The sequence below is a fragment of the Rhinolophus sinicus genome, chromosome 9 (assembly GCF_057876585.1).
Source record: "Rhinolophus sinicus isolate RSI-liver-muscle chromosome 9, RSI-T2T, whole genome shotgun sequence".
In the NCBI taxonomy this organism is placed as follows: domain Eukaryota; kingdom Metazoa; phylum Chordata; class Mammalia; order Chiroptera; family Rhinolophidae; genus Rhinolophus; species Rhinolophus sinicus.
The window spans coordinates 26,272,188-26,292,791 of NC_142509.1; the positions used below are offsets into that span (position 1 = coordinate 26,272,188).

The 20,604-nt window shown below is 47.1% G+C and overlaps 2 protein-coding genes across 8 annotated transcripts in view; one reads left to right on the plus strand and one right to left on the minus strand.

Annotated features, from left to right (window-relative positions):
• The first annotated feature begins 1,059 nt into the window (after positions 1 to 1,059).
• FICD (FIC domain protein adenylyltransferase) lies at positions 1,060 to 10,522 on the plus strand. Of its 4 annotated transcripts, XM_019757520.3 has the most exons (4): positions 1,068 to 1,191; positions 1,405 to 1,682; positions 2,683 to 3,037; positions 7,683 to 10,522. In XM_019757520.3, the coding sequence occupies exons 3-4, from the start codon at positions 2,737 to 2,739 to the stop codon at positions 8,756 to 8,758; spliced, it is 1,377 nt and encodes a 458-aa protein (XP_019613079.1). In that variant the 5' UTR covers positions 1,068 to 1,191; positions 1,405 to 1,682; positions 2,683 to 2,736; the 3' UTR covers positions 8,759 to 10,522. The 4 variants fall into 4 exon arrangements, with proteins under 4 accessions (XP_019613078.1, XP_019613079.1, XP_019613077.1 ...); XM_019757519.3 differs by lacking the exon at positions 1,405 to 1,682 and having other exon boundaries at positions 1,060 to 1,191; XM_019757518.3 differs by lacking the exon at positions 1,068 to 1,191 and having other exon boundaries at positions 1,521 to 1,656.
• Positions 10,523 to 11,965: 1,443 nt separating this feature from the next.
• Positions 11,966 to 20,604, minus strand: part of SART3 (spliceosome associated factor 3, U4/U6 recycling protein) — a 30,340-nt gene continuing 21,701 nt past the window's right edge. For 2 of the 4 annotated variants that reach the window (XR_002139677.3, XR_012492736.2), the window contains exons 12-20: positions 20,404 to 20,513; positions 19,304 to 19,416; positions 18,277 to 18,353; positions 17,533 to 17,701; positions 15,463 to 15,917; positions 14,588 to 14,740; positions 13,558 to 13,748; positions 12,643 to 12,893; positions 11,966 to 12,135 (exon numbers count right to left, since the gene is read on the minus strand). Coding sequence is in view for 2 of the 4 variants with exons in the window: in XM_019757493.3 (XP_019613052.3) it covers positions 12,719 to 12,893; positions 13,558 to 13,748; positions 14,588 to 14,740; positions 15,463 to 15,917; positions 17,533 to 17,701; positions 18,277 to 18,353; positions 19,304 to 19,416; positions 20,404 to 20,513 (1,443 nt within the window). In the remaining 2 variants the exon portion in view is untranslated. Of the gene's footprint in view, positions 12,894 to 13,557; positions 13,749 to 14,587; positions 14,741 to 15,462; positions 15,918 to 17,532; positions 17,702 to 18,276; positions 18,354 to 19,303; positions 19,417 to 20,403; positions 20,514 to 20,604 lie in introns of all 4 variants that reach the window. The other 2 variants (XM_019757493.3, XM_019757494.3) reach the window with 1 other exon arrangement.

Below are 20,604 nucleotides of genomic sequence, written 5' to 3' on the forward strand. Positions count from 1 at the left end.
GTCATCACATTACCCCATCTTACAGACACGCAAAAGGGATCAGCGAGGTTAAGTCAATTGCTGAATGTACTCGTGCAAGTGGCAGAGCTGGGAGCCAGGACGGTGTGGCTCCAATGGTGACACCCACTACCACTGACCAGGAGTGGCACCCAAGGGGAATGTGGGTCATGGAGGTCAGATATGAAGCATCAGGTCTTCTGCAGCCGGGCAGGAGCTGAGCTATAACACTGAAGTCGGCTCGCCAAAGGAAGCGGAGCTGCCACACGGCGGCTGCCTCTGTGAGGCTGCCTCACAGCCTGCTGTTCTACAGCTGTGCTGTTTCACCATTGAGCTGTTTTCACGGAATAGCCTCCCTCTTCACCACAGCCCAAACCAGGGACTCCTGTTGGCCGTTGAATTTACGCCAACGACCGTCAATTGACATAACATCTTAATGCTTAGCATCTCTGGGCACATCCTGGATGTTTAATTTCAATATTTGTGAATTAAGGTGGAGTCTTCAGCTCTCTGCATCAAGAAACAATCCTCTATCTCTCTGGGAAGCCAAAAGAAGCAGCCAGGCCCTTCTCTGGAGGATCCAAATTAAAAAGTCAGGGAGGCAAAGAGAGAAGGTCAAGGCGAAAGAACGCACCTTCGTAGCACAGGGTGGAGGATAACTAGGCTGTGAGGTCAGACTAACTGGGTGGAGAGGTGCAAGCCATCCGCGTCCTCATTTTACACCTAAGGAAACTGAGGCTAGGAGAGATGCCCCCGGATGAGACTGAGGGAAGGGCAGCAGCTCCAAGCGAGCGGAATTACGAGGTTCCGAGTTTCCGTCCTTTTCCGTACCGCATCCCCAAACCGCATTCCCCGTGGGGTTTTCCGCACCCGTTACTCCCGCCTGTCGCCCAGGCCCCGCCCCTCCTGTTGTTTATTGGCTGCAACGGGCACGAGACAAACGCAGGAGCCAACCAATAGGAGTGGCCCACGGTGAGCCTTTCCCGGGAAAGCCGACGCGGATGCTAGAACCCGGAAATGCGAGAGGCGGACCAGTGAGGAAAGCCAATCCGCCAAGACGAGGATGGCAGGCCGACCAATGGCGAGTCGCCCGGGGCGGGGCTAGAAGGCGGCGGCGGAGGAGGTCCTGGGAGCCGGCGCCGCGGACCCTGCGAATGCCCGGAAGGCCGCCACGGGCCTTGGCAGCGGCGCGCGGTGAGGAGGGGGCGAGCCCGAGGGTTTCGGAAGGAGCGAGCGGGGAGGGTGCGACAGAGCAGCGAGCCCTGGGCGGGGTCGGAAAGGGTCGGCTCCCCACAGTGACCTTATCCAGTCCCCTCGCCTCTCTGGGCCTCAGTTTCCCTCTTCCTAGCGTAGAGGGGTGAGAGATTCGCGCCTAGAGGAACGCACTTCTTCCTCCCCCGTGCACAGCGGCATCACCGGCAAAACCCAGCTCCTCCAAGAAGTCTGTCCCTCGGGGAGCGCGTCCAGACCAGCTGGACGACAGTGGCCCACACCTTCCGTGACCCACGGCACGCCACGCGTACCCCCTTAGAGAGTATACCAAGCCAGTCCTGTATCAACGAGCCAGCCTCCCGCACTAGACTCAGCCCTGAGCGATCAGAAACCTAATCGACCACTTCTGGGACCTGGAGGCCTAGCAGCAGGAGCAGCCCGGAGCAGGTGCACAGGCCCTGGTTATGAATAAGGTAGAGGTGAGACCGGGCACTGTGGACTCACACTGGGGATTTCCGACGCCTCTGTCAGCTCCCTGTGGGCCTCCCCTCCTGGGAGTTGACTTACCCTGTCGGCGCCTTGTTTCTCTCCATAAATGGAGCTGGGGTAACTCCCTAGGTCAGTGAGGATTAAGTGAGATAATGCAGGGCTAGCGCTCAGCTCAGTGCCTAGCACAGCGTAGTCGCCCAGTACATGCTTGTTAGCCTAATGGCTTGCAGACCTGACCGGCCCCAAGCACATGCCTGCTGTCACAGAGGACAAGGGGTCACCGCTCTGGCCCACACCCTGCTTTCTTGTTTAGATGCTGAGACTGTCCAAACTCTAGGCAGCACCCCTGCTGGACAGCAATGTGGCTAAGATAAGAGTGAGGGCATGGAGAGGTGGCCACCCATATGGCAATAAATCAGGCCCCCAAACAGTTGTGTTTGCCAAAGGATGGGCCTGAGCACTACCTTAGCCAGTCTGGGTATGTGTGTATGTTGTGTCCCAGACACCCAGTGTTAGAAGCCACAGAATTTGTGGTGAAAGTGCGGTATTTTAGAGCAATGGGGTCCTGAATTCAAGTCCTAAGGCTGTCGCTTGTTCAGTGGGTGACTTGAACCAAGGGACTTCGCCTCTCTGAGCTTGTTTCTTCATCTGGAGAGTGGGGTGATGATAGCGTCAGCTCCTGTTGGAAGACTGCAGGATACAGGATGCGAAGTTCTTAGTGCTTAGCACAGGGCCTGGCACACAGTAAGTGCTTACTGTGTTGGGCAGTGGTGGCATTACTTTTCAGTCACACCACCCTGGAGGTGGCACCAGTTCTTCCAGGCTCACCCCTCCCTGTTTATATCCACTTCTTGCTTGCCCCCACCACCTGGTCATAGTGAGTTAATAGGCGTGGGGGTCTCCAGACACTAGCTGGAGACAGAAACGCATCCTAAGCGTATCACTTCCCCGGCCTCACCTCCCACAACTCTTGGTGCCTTGCAGGTCCAGCTCTCTCTGGTGACTGGGTATGTGCCAGGGGCCTACCCCTGAGTCCAGATGACACTCCTGCCGATGGCTTCAGTAATGGCAGTGACTGAACCAAAATGGGTCTCCGTCTGGGGCCGCTTCCTGTGGGTGATGCTGCTGAGTATGGTACTGGGCTCCCTGCTGGCCCTGCTGCTGCCGCTGGGGCCCGTGGAGGAGCAGTGTTGGGCCTGGCTCAAAGGCTTCTACCTGCTCAGGAGCAAGCTGGACAGGGCACAGTATGCCATCACCAAGTGCACCAGCCCATCCACGGAGCTCAGTGTCACCTCCAAGGACGCAGCACTGCTGGTGGTCAAGACCAAGGCCTCTCCGGGTAAGACAGCAGGGGTCTCTCAGTGCCTTTTTTTGGGGGAGGGCGGGGGGATTATGCCATTTATTTATCTGTTCATAATTTGTGTTGTTTACACTTTTTAAATTTATTGGAGTAACATTAGTTTATAACATATAAATTTTCGGTATATAACTTTGTAATACAACATCTATGTACTCTATTGTATGCTCACCACCCAAAGTCTAGTCTCCTTCTGTCACCATGTATTTGACCCCCTGTACCCTTTGCCCTCCCGCCACCCCCCTCCCCTCTAGTAATCACCATTCTGTTTGTATCTGTGTGCTTGTTTTTTTTTTGTTTGTTTGTTGCTTTGTTTTACGTCCCACACAGTGAAATCACCCAGTTCTTGTCCTTTAACATCTGCCTTATTTCACTTAGCGTGATACTCTCAAGATCCATCCATGTTGTTGCAAATGGCACTATTTCATCTTTTTTATGGCAGAGTAGATATTCCATTATATGTAAGTACCACATCTTCTTTATTCAGTCATCTGTTGAAGGACACTGAGGTTGTTTACATGCCTTGGCTACTGTAAATTATGCTACTGTGAACATAAGAGGTATATATAGAGAGGATGCCAAAAAATGTATACATACACATTTTAAGAAGGGAAAAAACTGTATTAAAATTGTAATACTCGATATACCAATAACAAAAGATGAATACAAGTCATGTGTATACGTTTTTTTGGCACCCCCGGTATCTGTATGAATAAATGTTTTCCAAATTTTCTGGTAGATACCTAGGAGAGAGGTTGCTGGGTCCTATGGTAGCTCTATTCTTACTTTGTTGAGGAACCTCTATACTGTTTTCCACAGTGGCTGCACCCATTTACATTCCCACCAGCAGTGTGCGAGGGTTCCCTCTTCTCCACATCCTCTCCAACACTTACTGTCTCATTGGTACTACCCATTCTAACAGATGTGAGGTGGTATATCAAGGTTTTGATTTGCATTTTCTTTATAACAAAGGGTAAAGGGGGTCAAATATACGCTGACAGAAGGAGACTAGACTTTGGGTGGTGAGCACACAATAGAGTACATAGATGAGCATCTTTTCATACATCTGTTGGTCTTCTGTGTGTCATCCGTGGAAAAGTGTCTATTCAGGTCCTCTGCCCGTTTTTAAGTTCGGTTGTTTTTTCCTTGTTGAGTTGTATGAGTTCTTTATATTGGATATGGGCCCCTTATCAGAGGTATCATTTGCAAACATCTCCCATTCAGTTGGTTGCCTTTTTGTTTTGTTGGTCTTTTGCTGTGCAGAAGCTTTTTAGTTTGATGTAGTCTCATTCATTTTTGCTTTTACTTCCTTTGCCTTTGGGGTCAAGTTCACAAAAACCCCTCTAAAACCAAGTTTAGTGCCTGTGTCGTCTTCTATGTATTTTATTGGTTCAGGTCTTATATTCAAGTCTTTCATTCATTTTGAGTCAATTTTTGTGTATGGTGTCAGCAGTCTAGTTTCATTCTTTTGCACGTGGCTTTCTAGCTTTCCTAACACCATTTATTGAAGAGGTCTTCCTTTCTCCATTGTATATTTTTGGCTCCTTTGTTGAGAATTAGTTGCCCATATATGTGTGGGTTTATTTCTGGGCTCCAAGTTCTGTTCCATTGGTCTGTGTCTTTTTTTTCTGCCAATACCTTACATACTATTTTGATTACTGTAGCTCTGTAGTATAGTTTGAAGTCGGGGGGGGTGGTGCCTCTGAGTTGTTTTTTTCTCCTGATTGCTTTGGCTATTCAGGGTCTTTTGTGGTTTCATATAAATTTGAGGATTTTTTTTGTTTTTTTGTTGTTGTACTATTTCTGTGGAAAATGCCATTGAGATTTTGATAGGAATTGCATTAAATCTGTGTATCACCTTAGGTAATATGGGCATTTTAAATATGTTGATTCTTCCAACCCATGAAAGGTAGAATATCTGTTCGTCTTCTTTAATTTCTTTAAACAATGTCTTGTAGTTTTCAGTGTATAGGTCCTTAACATCCTTTGTTAAGTTTATTCCTAGGTATTTTATCCTTTTTGTTGCAATTGTATTCTGCAACTTTACTGTATTTATTTAAGTTTTTTGGTAGAGTCTTTAGGGTTTTTGATATATAGAATCCTATCATCTGCAAATAGTGAGTTTACTTCTTCATCCCCAATTTGGATGCCTTGTCTTTCTTTTTCTCATCTAATTGCTCTAAGACTTACAGTATTATGTTGAGTATCAGTGGCAACAATGGACGTCTTTGTCTTGTTCCTAATCCTGGAGGAAAAGTTTTCCACTTTTCACCAAAGTATATTAGCTGAGAATTTGTCACATATGGCCTTTTATTATGTTGAGGTGCTTTCCTTCTATACCCATTTTATTGAGTGTTTTAATCATAAGTGGATGTTGTAACTTGTCAAATGCTTTTTCTGCATCTATCTATATAATCGTGATTTTTATCTTTTATTTTGTTAATATTATGTCAATGTGATCATTGACTTGTGTTAAACCATCCTTGCATCCCTGGAATGAACCCCACTTGATGATATATGACCTTTTTAATGCATTCTTGTATTCAGTTTGCTAGTATCTTGTTTAGAATTGTTGCATCTGTATTCATCAGATATAGGCCTGTAATTTTCTTTTTTTGTATTGTCCTTGCCTGGTTTTGGTATCAGGGTAATGCTGGCTTCGTAAAATGAGATAGCGAGTATTCGCAACTCTTCAGTATTTTGGATTAGGCTGAGGATTGGTATTAAATCTTCTTTGAATGTTTGATAGAATTTACCAGTGAAGCCATCTATCCCTGGATTTTCATTTTATAGATTATTGATTACTGTTTCAATTCCCTTACTAGTAATGGGTCTTTTTAGGTTTTCCCATTTTTCATGATTCAGCCCAGGAAGACTGTATATTTCTAAGAATTTGTCCATTTCTCCTAGGTTATTGAATCTGGTGGCATATAGCTTCTCTTAATATTCTTGTATAATCCTTTGTGGTTTTGTGGTGTCCATTTAAATTTCTCATCTTTCATTTTTTATTTTGAGTCTTCTCTTTTTTTCCTTAGTGTGGCCAGAGGTTGCTCAATTTTGTGTCTCTTTTCAAAGAAACAGCTCTTGTCTTTTTGTTCTCTATTTCATTTATTTCCACTGATGTTTATTATTTCCTTTCTATCAATTTTGAAGTTCATTTCTTCTTTTTCTAGGTAAGGTGTGATATTAGATTGAGATTTTTCTTGTTTCTTGAGGTAGGCCCATAATGCTTGCTATAAGCTTCCCTTTTAGTTGTGTTTTTGCTGCATCCCCAAAATTTTGGTATGTTTTATTTTCATTTCCCAGCTTTCTTTACCCGAGCTCTGCTGGGGTGTTTGGGGCAGAGAAGGCAAGTTCATGATCTCATGACTCCACCCTCCCAACCCCCACCATCATCAGCAGAGGCAGTCAGCTCTGCTGTCTTGTTTAAGACTTCCCAGCCACCTCTACCTGCCTGTGCCTCGATGGGGATCTGGGAAGGGAGATGCCTTTTCCAGGAGAGAAAATGCTCTGCCCCTCTTACAATCCAGGCTGTAGTGAAGTCTGCAACCGAGCTTCTCCACTGCTCCCAGTGGACACCAAACCTTATCTGTGGCCACCATCCCTGTCCTTACCCAATTCTGACTCCCCTACTCGTTCCCGTATACCTACCTTCAGATGTTCCAATGCATGGATCTTTCAGGTGTGGTTGTGTGTCAAGCAGGGAATCCTTTGTTGAATTAGAGTTGTCTGACTTGTACATTTAAGGGGAGAAACAGTGGAGTCTTCTCACTCTGCCATGATGAGGACATCTCTCTCAACACTTGTTCATGTGATAGATATTTAGAGTGTCCTGTATGCAGGGCACAGGGTATTATAGTGAAGAAGTCAGCTCTGAGCTCCCAGCCTAGACAAACTGACAGGTGACAGATACAGTGCCACCAGTGCAGTGATGGAGGAGCAGAGGGGGCTGCAGGCGCACAACAGGAAGGCTCCCTGGGAAGGGATGCCCGAGACCCAGGTGTAAGCAGGAGTGACCCAAGGGAACAGGCATAGGGGAGAGTGCTCCAGGCAGAGACGAAAGGGTGAGAGAGCCTGGGGCACATGAACTAAAGGAAGCCGATTAGGCCTGGTTGACACTGACTGGTGGGGCCAGTGGAAGAAGCCAGGATGTCGAGTAGGGTCCAGCTGAGAACCACCAGGTGAAAAGAATTAAAGGGCCCAGGGATAGGGAGGCCTCGGGCTAGTCCAGCAGGGAGGTCCTCACAGCCTGGTCTCCAGGGGCAGAGCAGGTAGTCAGGCCGCGGAGCACCAGAATGGCCAAGAGCCGGCGAAGATGCAGGGAGGGCCCTGTGACGGGAGCTGTGGCCACAGAGGAAGCCATTCACCGGGGCGGGGGCCAGGTGATGCCTCCCAGGGTACGGAGAATGGCTTTGGGGACAAGAGGACAAGGAACAGCCTACTGCCCCATGGGGCTGAGGGAACCATACGTGGAGTGGTAGGGGCACACTGAAGAGCATGAAAGAATGGCTGGAACGAGCCGCCCAAGGCCATGCTTCCCCTGGGGGCCCTGCAGTTGACAGCTTACCTCAGTGTCCTTTGCCACTCCTTGCTCTCCCTGACAGTGCTGTTTTTGGCTCTTTTCTAGGTGGTACGTTGGAAGCCAAAGCGGCTTTGAACCAAGCCCTGGATATGAAACGCCAGGGCAAGCGGGAGAAAGCCCACAAGCTCTTCTTGCACGCCCTCAGAATGGACCCGAACTTTGCAGACGCCCTCACTGAGTTCGGCATCTTCTCCGAAGAAGAAAAGGACATCATCCAGGCCGATTACTTGTACACCAGAGCGCTGACCATCTCGCCCTACCACGAGAAAGCGCTGATCCACCGGGACCGGACGCTGCCGCTGGTGGAGGAGATCGACCAGCGGTACTTCAGCATCATCGACAGCAAAGTGAAGAAGGTCATGTCCATCCCCAAGGGCAGCTCCGCGCTGCGCAGGGTCATGGAGGAAACGTACTACCATCACATCTACCACACGGTTGCGATCGAGGGCAACACCCTAACCCTCTCGGAAATCAGGCACATCCTGGAGACCCGCTACGCCGTGCCAGGGAAAAGCCTGGAGGAGCAGAACGAGGTGATTGGCATGCACGCGGCGATGAAGTACGTCAACACGACGCTGGTTTCCCGCATCGGGTCGGTCTCCATCAGCGACGTCCTGGAGATCCACCGGCGGGTGCTGGGCTATGTGGATCCGGTGGAAGCTGGCAGGTTTCGGACGACACAGGTCCTCGTGGGACACCACATCCCACCCCATCCTCAAGACGTGGAAAAGCAGATGCAGGAATTCATACAGTGGCTCAACTCCGAGGACGCCATGAACCTGCACCCAGTGGAGTTCGCAGCCCTGGCCCATTATAAGCTCGTCTACATCCATCCTTTCATCGACGGCAACGGGAGGACCTCGCGCCTGCTGATGAACCTCATCCTGATGCAGGCGGGCTACCCGCCCATCACCATCCGCAAGGAGCAGAGGTCGGAGTACTACCACGTACTGGAGGTCGCCAATGAAGGCGACGTGAGGCCGTTCATCCGTTTCATTGCCAAGTGTACGGAGACCACCCTGGACACCCTGCTCTTCGCCACAACAGAGTACCCAGTGGCGCTGCCAGAGGCCAAACCCAACCACTCTGGGTTCAAAGAGACGCTGCCTGTGAAACCTTAACCTTCTAAATCCTCCCTTGGAGATGGGATGTCCGGGAGGAGAAAAAAAGAAAATCAAAGAAACTGAGCATTTCTAGAAACCTTGTCATCTCCCAAAGCAAAAGGAGATAGATAAGGAACTTAAACATTCTTTACCTCCAAATGCTTTTTTAGTTAAAGAAAAAAAAAACTAAATTATTAAGCCTTGTCTCTAAGATAACTTATAATTTAGCCAAGTTATTTATTTTGTTCTTTTGAGCTAGTAAATGTTGTGTCTGCTGTCCGTGCTGATGGCCTGTCCTTGTGGTGGTCCCAGCAGGCTTTGGGGGCACCAGTGCTTCGGGAGGGACCAGAATAGCTTCTGGAGCAGAATTTGCACTAAGGTGGGGAGAGGCCAAGAGCTGTGGGACAAGGTCCAGAGCCATAGGACTAACTCCTCCAAGTCTTTCTCTGAAACTGGCCGAAAGGTTCTGTGATTCTACCTGGGAGGTCAGAACCCGGTCCCAGTTTTGAGAAATGACTGAACACTTGCTTTTTTAGAGGTTTTTGCTCCCCTACAAAGAGGTTAGTGTTGTAACTAATTCTTACTGGTAGAGCAAACTTCTGAGATGTGAAATAAAATGAATGTTGACATTTCTAGTTCGATACCTTGCTTATTTCAAGAAGAGTCTTTGAGCCAGTTAGTTTGCAAACTCTAGTGCCAGAGGCTATTTTTCCATATCAAGACTATTTTTCTAATAAAGACTAGGGGAGTGGCCAGCCTCGCTTTTTCTATCAATGTTTTTCTCACTTCATTTGCAGCAACTCAGACCAGATGTTTTAGTCTAGAAGTTCTCTGGGGTTTACTGAACCACTCAATCATGCTGCAGATGAGGTAGGTACTGTGCAAGTGAGTGAGTGTGCCCTCACCCCCATTCTGAGTTTAACGTCTTCTATAGGTAGATGTAAAGGAAGAGCTGAGAAAACAGATGCCACATCAACACCAAATAAGCACTTTTGATACTGAATTAGAGCACCAGTTTCTACTGAACCACGAAAACCCTTTAACTATAGCCAAGACGTGTCTCTGTCATGCAGTCTTATCCCCTTACTGACCTGACCCCACCTCCCACAGCCACCGTACTGTCCAATGTCCTCTTGGGGAAGCAGAATGGATTGCCTTGGAGTGGCCTTAGTTTTCAAGCAACTTGGAAAGTGTTACATGGAATACAGCCAAGTTGTTATTCTATAGAAATAGAAAGAACCTTCTCTTCCCATCATAAATGGCACAGGTGCCAATATGACTGCTGCTATTTAGTCAGAATTGTCAGAAATCTTTGCGTTCCCCTTCCAGGGACAGAGCCCATGATGTCTAACACTGGACGTCACTTTGTCAGTGTCTGAATGGTGGTGAATATGTACAGTGTTGTCTCTGATTTGAGAACTGAGATCCTGAGTAATGAGGTCACTATTATGTAGCAGATGTTTATACAGATATTTAATTGTAGAATAAGCACACTGAGAGTGGTTTTCTGAAGGATTAAGGAAATTAAGTATAAAGGTATATGAAATGGCCCCAAGTGATAGTTGTCCAAACCTTTATAGAAAATATTTTCCTATTTGTATGCTGCCATAAAGTATTTCTTAAACCCTGACTCTTCTATCATCTTGGTTTTATAAGCACACCAAGGAAGCCTGACACAAGTCCTTGCTTTGTATTATAGAAATTGGCACTTTAGCTGTATGTGAAGGATATTATTTTAATGAATAACTAACTCTAATAAAGTATTTTACTACGTTAAATAAATGCCTCAGACTTTGCTGTCTTATTCACAAGACGGTCCCATTTGTCAGAGGGATGCAGAAGGGATTTTTTTCAGGACCTTAGCCCTACTCTTTATATTCTGGCAGTAAAACTGATCTAAGACCGTATTTTCAATAGGAAAATGAGACAGCTGGTTGGGTAAGCTGCCTACGTAGGCTGACGGATGGATCACTGACCTTTCACTAAGACTGAAGTTACTGAAATGATTTTTTCTGGGGAAAATCCATAAAGCCAGTCACATCTGGAAAATCCCTTTCTAGAACAGTCAACACCCCAAACCTAAACTGGGTCCCGTTTCAGTGCGAAAAGGTTCACTTCTGTGATGAGCCTGTGCTAACATTAGAGACTATGAAGTGAGGTCAGAGAATTGGCCAACAAGAGAAAACAGTGAAATGTGAAGCAGCAGAGTAAAACCACCCAAACCTGGATCGATAAGGAAATACTCATGGCTCTTCGGAATTGGTCTCCAACCGTCCCAAATCCTCACCCACCGAACGGGCTTCCTCAGGGAAGTGAGTGGCCATTCCAGAGAACAAGAGGCTACCACACAGCTTCTTCTGACTGCTTATGAGGTGAGAAATAGCCACTGCTCGAATTTAACTCAGATTACTCACAACAACCAATTTTTGTTCTGTGCAAAAAAGAGAAAGACAATGTAGAGGGGGAGGGACCTACAGAGTAAAAGACTTAAGTTACTGACCAATCATAACTTACGGGGGGGAACTGACATTTATGAAACAATAGGAAATTGAATTTTGCTGACTAGGTGACATCAAGGTATTATTGCTAACGTTTCTAGGAATGATGATAAAATTACGGCCCTTACGTTCTTATCTCTTAGAGACACATGCTACAATATTACTGGGTGAGTGCTAAGACGTCTGGGATAACCCTCAACATAATATGGGAGGAAGGCGGTGGCGGAAGAAATGAAGGAAGATGGGCTCTGGGGTGAGAAATGCTGACATTCAATGGTAGCTACCTAAGGAGTTTATCTCACTATTCTTTCCTTTATAAAAATTTTTCCATGAAAAGTTAAAGTTAAGAAATGTAGTGAAGCCTGACTGATGCACAAAAACTTAAACAGATAAGAGAGCTGATTTCCATCACATCGGAAAGAATTCCGACTTTTCTCCCAGAGTGCCTTTATAAAGTACGTTTCCCCTACTGAACTGCCAGTGTCACTTTTTAAGCAATAAATATTTGATAAATGAGAGGTAAAAAAAACTTAAAAGCTAAAGTGTCAAACTGCAATAAACTGAAGTTTTAAAACGAAGACAAACTGCACTTGAAATGATTTAAATCAAAGTGACAATAGGATTTGACTTACAAAAGTTCTATTTACACATCTATTAGGTAAAGCAAGGTACACCCATTTCAAAATACATCTGCATTTGAATGCACAGCTCAGCACCATTCCACAAGTTTTTAAGAGATCTTCAGTTTAATAAACAAAGCTAAATGGGGAAAATTTAAGTTTGTACTTGACATGGTATTTAAACAAAACCAAAGGGCTGAAACTCAATATTTAAACAACACAGTCCACTACTCACTAGGCAAAGAAAATGGTCCACAGCAGATGGCACACAGAATTCCTATACAAAACAAATGTCACAAATATTTTGCTTTTAGGAAACATAAAACAGTGGGTTGACATGTCATTTACAAATACATAATATAAAAACACACAGCCCCTTCAACAAAAACCCATCAAATAGTTTTTATGTGACTTCTCCTATCCCCACCCCTTTACTAAAATAGGCCATTCTGGTGAATTACTAGCATCTGCCATCTGCCATTTTGTCTTTTAAAAATTAAAAGAGTGAGGGGCACATGTGCTATGCAGAGTGTAAGAGACGTGTCTTATAAAACGAGGCCAGAGTCTCAAAACGATGTGTTCAAGTTTCACTTCCGTTTCTAACTCTTAAAAACAAAACAAAACAAAAAAACCTCTTAGAAACTACACCCTGTGCCCACCCTATGGAGTGATTGTTTTCCTCCTGTCGCCCTCAATATGAGGGAGCACTAAAGCCTCCTTCCTTGGACACCACTTCCCTTGGTCTAACCCAGAGGAAACTAGGTGGGTGCAGGCGCTTCCATACCCAGGGTACAGCTGGGTGACTGGTGGTCTTCCTGGCCAGCATGAAGTAAGGCATTTCCCTTCTCTCGGAGTCCCGTTCACTTTCGCAGAAGCAACTTGGCAAAATCAGCATTGGACATTTTGGGAGCTTCAGTGGCTGCTGAGGTGGCTGCTGGTTTGGGGGCAGGCCCATTCTCAGCTTGAGCTACTGCAGTGCTCGTTCGTTGCAGGGCGCGAGGCAGCAGAGAAAGCTGGGTCCTTCCCCTCCCCCGCCTGCAAAAGCAAACACTGAATGTACTCTTTCAAAGCAACAATTCATCGCCCCTGGTTTATTTGTGAAAATAAGCCAGGATAGTCTTAAACCACTCCAACTAAAAGATGAAAATTAACAAACAAGAAGGATAAGATAATGCCTAAGTCTCCTTGACTTTGACTAGAAGGTAAAAATCACTTTAATTTGGCCTTTTTCCCAATTTTGGCCTGGACCAAACCTGTGTCATGTAGTCACCACAGGAAAGAGAAAAATGGCTATAATCTTTCAGACCTCACCAAATCACCTTGCAATTTTGCTGTCATCCCTATCAAGTATAGATGTGACTTTTCTAGGGTGACAGCCAGAGCTGTAGATTACCCTGGCAAGCATACGGTGGTCTGGCTTCATTTTACACATATGGATTCAACCGGCAAAGAGGACTTTACAATAATCACAGCCCCCAAAAATCTGACCTTAAATAAATCACACGTGTAAACTGGTGAGTACCAGGAAGGGTTCCCCTTCTGGGCTTGCACTCTGCGTGGATGTGCTGTGGACACCCTTCCCTGGGGACCACAGTGGACAGTGGCCCTGGCCTTGTCCTTGACGCTGCACCACCAGAAACGAATTCACTGTGGCGCCGGCCAGGACAAAGTCCGCACTGGCGGCCCTGCAAACACTTACGCTCCATATATCTGCCGCGGCACCATGGGGCCACCTGGTCCTTTCCTTGCTTCAGGCTGCTCTGGAACTTTCCTCTGAGGGGGATTGCTGATGGCCACTTTGATGACGTTCTCTTTGATGGTCATGCCGTCCATCTTCATGACAGCCTGCGACGCCTGGGATTCGTTCTCGTACTCCACGTAGGCCAGGCCCTGAAAGAGCCAGGTCACAAGCTGTGAAGCCACGACGCACCTTCCTCCCTCGGGTGAGGTGGTCAGCCCATCAACAGGTGGCCTTCCCCACCTCCGCCATCCCCTGTAGGTTCATCTCCCTGCTATACTCTTCCTCCCCGTTTCTATAACTGACTGTAACGTCAGGTAACCTTAAGTTCAGCATCTCTTGTGCTTACTCCAGCAAAACAAACAAAAAACAGACAGACGGATCAGTATAAATCCAGCAAACGGATGAGGCGCCTTGGACAGGGGGAGCAGCCCAGGTGGGCCCTAATGTCTATGCCTTCACACCCCCTACCCCCCATTTCATACTCTTTAACTCTCAATTTACCTGGATGGGAGGTGGAGGGGAGAGAGGTAACCCAAACTCTTGCTTAAAGAATACTACTCAAAATGCAGTACAAAGAGGATTTAGCAAGAGGCTGAAGAGGGGCTAAAGGGGATGACATGAAAATCGGGAGTCGGTGGAGGGACCTGAGGAAATGACTGGAGGCCTAGTGAAAAGGAGTCTGGGCAAGAGTGAGGAGACTGCAGAGGACGGCCCCTCACCCCAAGACCCCACTGTGCCGCCCCTGCACTAATTTGTGGTAGCTTTTTCCCCAAACACCTGATTCTTTCTGTAGTACAATTAGCTACAAACAAGTTAATCTGACTCCAGATGGAAGCAGAGCCTAGTGTGCCTATCCTTCGTTAACTTATCATCTGTTTCTTAGCAGATTAACTAGGAACCCCCTTGAGAACCACATAATCTCTGAACGGACACCAAACGAGGCTGTCCAAGCCTCGGAAGGCTACGTGCCATCGGCTCAGACGCTGACCTTGGGTTTCCCAGCTCGGTTGGTAACCAGCCTGATGTCCCTCACGGTGCCATGAGCCTTGCAGATCTCTTCGAGTTCCTCTTTAGTGCAGGAAAAAGGCAGACCCGAGATAAAGAGCTTGTGTTTCTCCAGGGCAGTGCTGTACCTGAACACCTACAGGAACAAAGGAGGGGAAGAAATCAAGCACTCAGGGCCCAACCAGCACACCGACCAGCTCCAGCCGGGACCAGCCAGGCAGACCAGAGTCGACGGGGTGCTGGGAACTGTTGACTTGGTCGCTCTGGGCAAGTCAATTAACCTCTTGAAGCCTCTACATCAGGGGTGTCCAAACTGTGGCCTGTGGGCCAACTGCGGCCCACGATCCATTATTAATTGACCTGCAGCAAATTCCAAAAATATATTTAGTTTACTTAAATAAACCAGGTGAGGCAATATGTACTTCACCTCGAGGGAGTGGCCCGGCTGTTTGTGTATTTTACCGCATATGGCCCTTGGTGAAAACCGTTGAAAAAGTTTGGACACCCCTGCTCTACGTCCTCCTCTGTAAAACAGCAAGAATGAAAACAGCTGTTCTCCGAGTTTGGGTCAGGGTCCACTGAGGTAATATACAAAACATAAGCACTCAATGGAAAGTAGGCATGATTACAATTCCTAATTTTATGATCACCTGTCAACAAACACAAGCTCGAAGTGACCGAGCCCTGAGTCAGACCTCAATTAACCAGCTTGGAACAGACCCCAGTTAACTCTAGAAGTTTAGTTCTTAATGGAGTACAGCTATTCCCTGCGTATTTTGCATATAAGTTGCAGCGTGAAAAAAGCATTGTGTCTATAGCAACCCTTCATGAAAGGCACGGTTTTTTCCACGAACATACCTTAAAATCGGGATTTTTGCTCTTATCCACACAGGGGGAAACGAACATTGGCCTCCCTTCTACATTCTTCCGGTCCAACTCCAGTGCCTTCAGGGCCGACTTCTCCTCTTTAAACTCCACGTAGCAGTAACCTCGGAAGTCGCCCCGGTTGCTGAAGATGGGACGGACCTCGACCACTTCCCCACAGGCCTCAAAGAGCGGCCGGAGTTTGGCGTCCGGCTCGTCCATGCTGTAGGGCAGGTTGCTGACAAAGACGGTGACGCCGTCCTTGCTGCTGTCGTGCAGCACCTTGGGCATGTCCCTCTTCAGAGCGGCCGCCCTCTCCTTCTGCTTCGAGGGGGGCTCAATGGCTACGGGCGTGCTTCTCCCAAAGAGGCCTGTTTCCGCCTCCAGGGCTTGTGCCTCTCCAGCTGGGGGAACGCTGTTCTCAACCTTTCTGCGTTTGGAAGCCGGCTCTACAGGTGGGCAGGAAAAAAGGCGGCAATGAGTAACTGCTTCCTGTGAGGGAGCGGTTCCGGGTACATGCTCTTCCCACCACAGATGCCCGTGAGGAACACGCCTCGCTCCAGACACCATGGTGCACGTGCCCAGCCTGTCAAGTCTTCCCTGGCTCACTGGCTTGTCCTGCTGGACCCTGACTATATTCAGATACGTGGACTGAATCAAGAATAACAGATAACACGCATCCTCAGCGTCTACAATGACATAAAAGGTCAGGGGTCTCAGAGTTCAGGCGGCAAGTTCCAGCGCCCCTCAGCCAGGGCAGGATGGGGCCTGGGATCCACTCTCGGTGAGTCGCAAGTGTGCGCTTCACCTGTAGGCTGCACTTTGCAACGTGCAACAAAGGGTCTGTAGTTCCTGAAAACTTAGACCATTGTCTTGTGTCCTTCAAGAGTGTAACAACATTCTATTCCAACCCATTCTCCTCACTGCCTCCAGAGCCACAGCACTGAAACCCAACTGGCACTGGCCCCCTACTTGCAGACCCTTCCATCTGTTCCCTGCTGCTTCCTGATGAAGTCTGACCCCTGCGTGCTGCATTCAAGGGCAGCCCTGAGTGGGGCCCGGCCAGCTGGTCCGCCTGCAGCTCCAGCCTCATCACCTGCACCTGGTGCCCCGCCCGCACCAGGACTCAAACCCCGCTATCTGCGGCTGGCAGCAAATGCCAGGCTGTTTTGTGCCTCACACTCTGCTGGCACCGGCTCTCTGTCTGGCTTCCCTTCTTTTTCACTTAACAGAAACTCCCTTCTCCCCGCAGATGTCCAGATGCATGTAACTGGACGAACTTTCTTGCAGGGAGCTGTCCCACTAGTGCCTTGGTTGGCTTCCACCATAATTCACACCTACATCTCCCCAAGTCCCAATTACATGCCATTGCAATCACATTTGCCTTACCCTGCTAAACCAGGAGCTCTGAAGGGCAGTGAGCTACCATGGTCATGTCTGAAGGCTCCAAAAAGTTGCGCGAGAAAGGTCAACTGAATGATGACTCCATTACTATATCCCTCTGGCTGACAACTTTGTACTAGGAAAATGTAAGGTCCTTTCATGTCTAGACACAATTCTTCACTATGACTAAATTTGCTGAAATAAATCTGACCCACACCTGCCCATTCCTGGAGTTGCAGGATCGACAGAAACACTGGTTGGAAAATTCTACCAAGTCAAAACCATGGGTGGGGCTGAGCTAGGCAAGTGTCCGTGCAGGGTGGGGCTACAGCAGGGGTTGGGATACTGGAGCCTGAGTAGGATAAAGGCGTGTCCACACATGGGGCAGGAGCAGGGACAGCTTGGAGTACGGGAGCCCAGGTGGGGTGAGGAGGGCCACCGCACAGGAGGGCAGTGGTGGCAAACAGCGCAGCGTAGGGAATGGAGCCCAGGTGGATGGGCAAGGGTGTCTGTGCAGGGCAGGGCCTGGCACAGGGCGTGAAGTAGGCAGGGACAGGAAGAGTGACAGCATCATGCTAGCAACGTGTTCTCAAATGGTTCAAGAAAAGAGTTCTCTGGACAGTTTTTGCAATGTCTCTGGAAGGCTGGGATGCCCCAAATAAAACTGCTGCAAAGCTTTACCTTCCTCATCGTCGCCCCACTCTTTCTCATCGTCCTCATCTGCTTTGCGCTTGTCTGTGCCTCTGGTCTTTTTCTTCTTTTTCAACGCTTTCTTCTCGGCCCGGGTCTTCTTCCGATATTCAGCCTTTTCTTCTTCTTGCTGGGCGAGGGCGGCTTCCTTCTCTGCAGCCTGGAAAATCGGGAATCTGATGCAATACTGGACGCAGCAATGACATGAACTATACTGACTTGTGATGAGAAGAGGGACAGGGGGACCGGGAGTGGGAACTCACTACCCAAGTCAAAGGACGAGGCCGTGAAAAACGAGAAAGATGTGCTCACAACCTTCCCCTGCCAGTGTTTCTCAGGCTTCCCAGGACGCTGTCTCTCAAGTCCACAGTACATTTTACAACATCCCCAGTAATTATTCACCCAGAGAAAGAAAGACTCAATCGAACTGGGGCCCTCATTAATTTGGGGGTGTTTATAATCCAATCACCAGACTACGTGAGGCTCCTTTCTATTCTTTTTCATCTATTCTAGCAAATCCAAAATTCCCCCACTACCCATTGTTTGGGCTGAAGTTTTAAGCAGATCTGAAAAATAATACAAGATAGATTTAGATATTGATTCAAATATTTTGTAATAAATACTAAGTAAAAGACAGTTTTTAAGAACACCTCAAAGGTTTTGAAAAGAAATATTATAAGAAACACGGAAGAGTTATCAGAGCTTCCTAAGACTTCAAATAAATGGCATAATTACCTTAATTCTCTGCTCATTAACACGAGCTAATCGAGTTTCGGTTTTCTGAACAGCTATATCCCAATCTTCTAAAGTACCTTGATAGAAAGAGAGGCAAACTTTCACTTTTTAGGTTATTGAAGGCTATCATAAGATTTTCTTAATTTCCTCACATTCCAAAAGAGATCTCTCCCATCAGACAATAAAAACTGGATGGAGAATCAGCTCCCAATTTTATGATATTATTATATATAGGCTTAAAGTTTTAGAATTTAAATAGTCCTTCCAGGTATGTTTAAAACAACCGTTCTCCTTTAAGAAAAAAGACTTCGGAAACTAGAATGTGATCTAATATGGGCTCTCCCTGGCAAAGATTATGAAAACATTCTAAAGCAAACGGTACAAGACATTTATATGAAGACTGAATAATTTTAAGAGCACCTCAAATGATAAATGTGGGGTATTTTGTAATTTGTTGTTTGGGTGTTTTATTTCAAGTTCTGAGGGCTTCACACCCAAAATCCAGACCAATGTCCATGGATAAATTCACATTTGCCTACTGGAAACTTAATACTGGGACTCTGAAATTCAGCAAGTGATGTACACATAACCAAAAATTGATGTCGCCATCTTCCTCTCTGTGCTCCTCTGGAGTGTGTGACGTTGTGCTCGAGCAGAGGTTCTCAATTGGAGTGACCTTGGCCCACAGGGAACACTCAGCCATGTCCGGAGACATTTTTGGTTGTCGTGACTGGGGACGGGGGGATTGTTACAGGTACCGGGTGGGTAGAGAGAGGCCAGGGATGCTGCTAGTGCTGCTACAGGCCCTGCAATGCACAGGACGGCCCCACACCAAGGAGTGTGAGAACCCCGAGCTAGAGCTGCATGATGGAGGGAGGGTCCTCTTGGTTTCTGGAGCATGAGGACTCGTTGCCATGGGTGAGCCCGGGACAGCCTTGTTAGCATGCGCCACATGAGGGGTTGTAGCCAGAGACATGGTCTGTCCTTACAGACTGCAAGCCAGAAGCAGAGAGCCCAGGGTCCCCACCTTCTGTCCTCTCCAAGGTGAGCAGCACTTCACAGACGTGCTCCGGGTAGTCGCTCGTGCACTGAACTGCTCGGTGCAGCGCCTTCCTGCAGTGCTGGCTGTCACCGTGTGCCCTAGGGCAGAAAACAAACAGGTGCTGCCACCAGGACACAGAGCAGAAGGCACACAAAGGGAGAGGGAGTCTCCTCACAGACAGTGAGTGCCACGGAGCACAAGCTCAGCCACAACTCTAGCTTCTGAGGAGACTGGCTTCCAGAACTAGCCACACAAAGCACTTCTGCATACCGAAGTCCAAAGGCTGTCACAAAGGAAGTGACATGTCACTGTTTGGGGTGCAACCTAAAGTAGTTAGCTGTTTGCATAGGACACCATTTTCACTTTCTAATATGGTAAATATTAACAGATAATTTACATCTACAAAAGTTTTTGGTGGTCCTCAAATTGTAAGAGTATAAAGGGGTCCTGAGACCAAAAAACTATGAGAACCACTAATCTAGAGGAATAGTCAAGCATTAAGAGTGGTTATGTCTGGGGTTGGAATTATAAGAAACTTTCACTTTCTACTGAATAAAAAAGATGGCCATATTCTTTATATCTTCTCATGTTATTAGGCATATTTTACTTATTTAAAATAATTTTAGAGGTTTATAATACATACACTATAATTATACTTTCTTTTTTTTTTTTTTCAATTTAAGCATGGAAAAGTCTTAAATAATACCTAAACCATTAACTAATGGTGGTTACGTCTGGGTCCATGACTGCAGTTAATTTGGGGTTTTTTTCCTCTGTGCTCTTCAGTATTTTACATTTTTATATACAAAGCAAATATACTAAAACAATAAATACCTTCAAAAAAGTCAAATAAAACGTTCATGTACAAAAATCAACACCCACCCTTCCCCCCCCAAAAAAATGAAAAGAAATGCATCGCTACAAGAGCCCAGGCACAAATATTATGTGTGGTCCTCTAGCACTGCCCACGAATGATAAACAGGCTGAAGGAAGGCGGTGGCCCACTGTAAAGAGCAAGACCAAGCCAGCAGGCGTTGGCCAAGACCGAAGAGACTGTCCTGCTGACAAAGCACCCAGGTCCTTACCTTTCCAGGTTGTAATACTCAAGCCACATGTTTGCATACTTGGCATTTCCTTTAGTCATGATGCTATCCCAGAGCTCCCGAGCTTTCTGCATATTATTACACAGTCGAGCCTAAGATGTATTAGAAGGCTCAGTTAGGAGAAGACCTGAACCTGATGACATCGACACCCATTACAAAACATACTTCAAACAGACATGCCTA

What these genes read in the sequence shown, in the direction of transcription:
- FICD (XM_019757519.3), top strand. Translation starts at nt 2,737, where the DNA reads ATGACACTCCTGCCGATGGCTTCAGTAATGGCAGTGACTGAACCAAAA. An exon ending in CAAGACCAAGGCCTCTCCGG is followed by an intron (nt 3,038 to 7,682) that starts GTAAGACAGCAG and finishes GCTCTTTTCTAG; the next exon opens with GTGGTACGTTGGAAGCCAAA.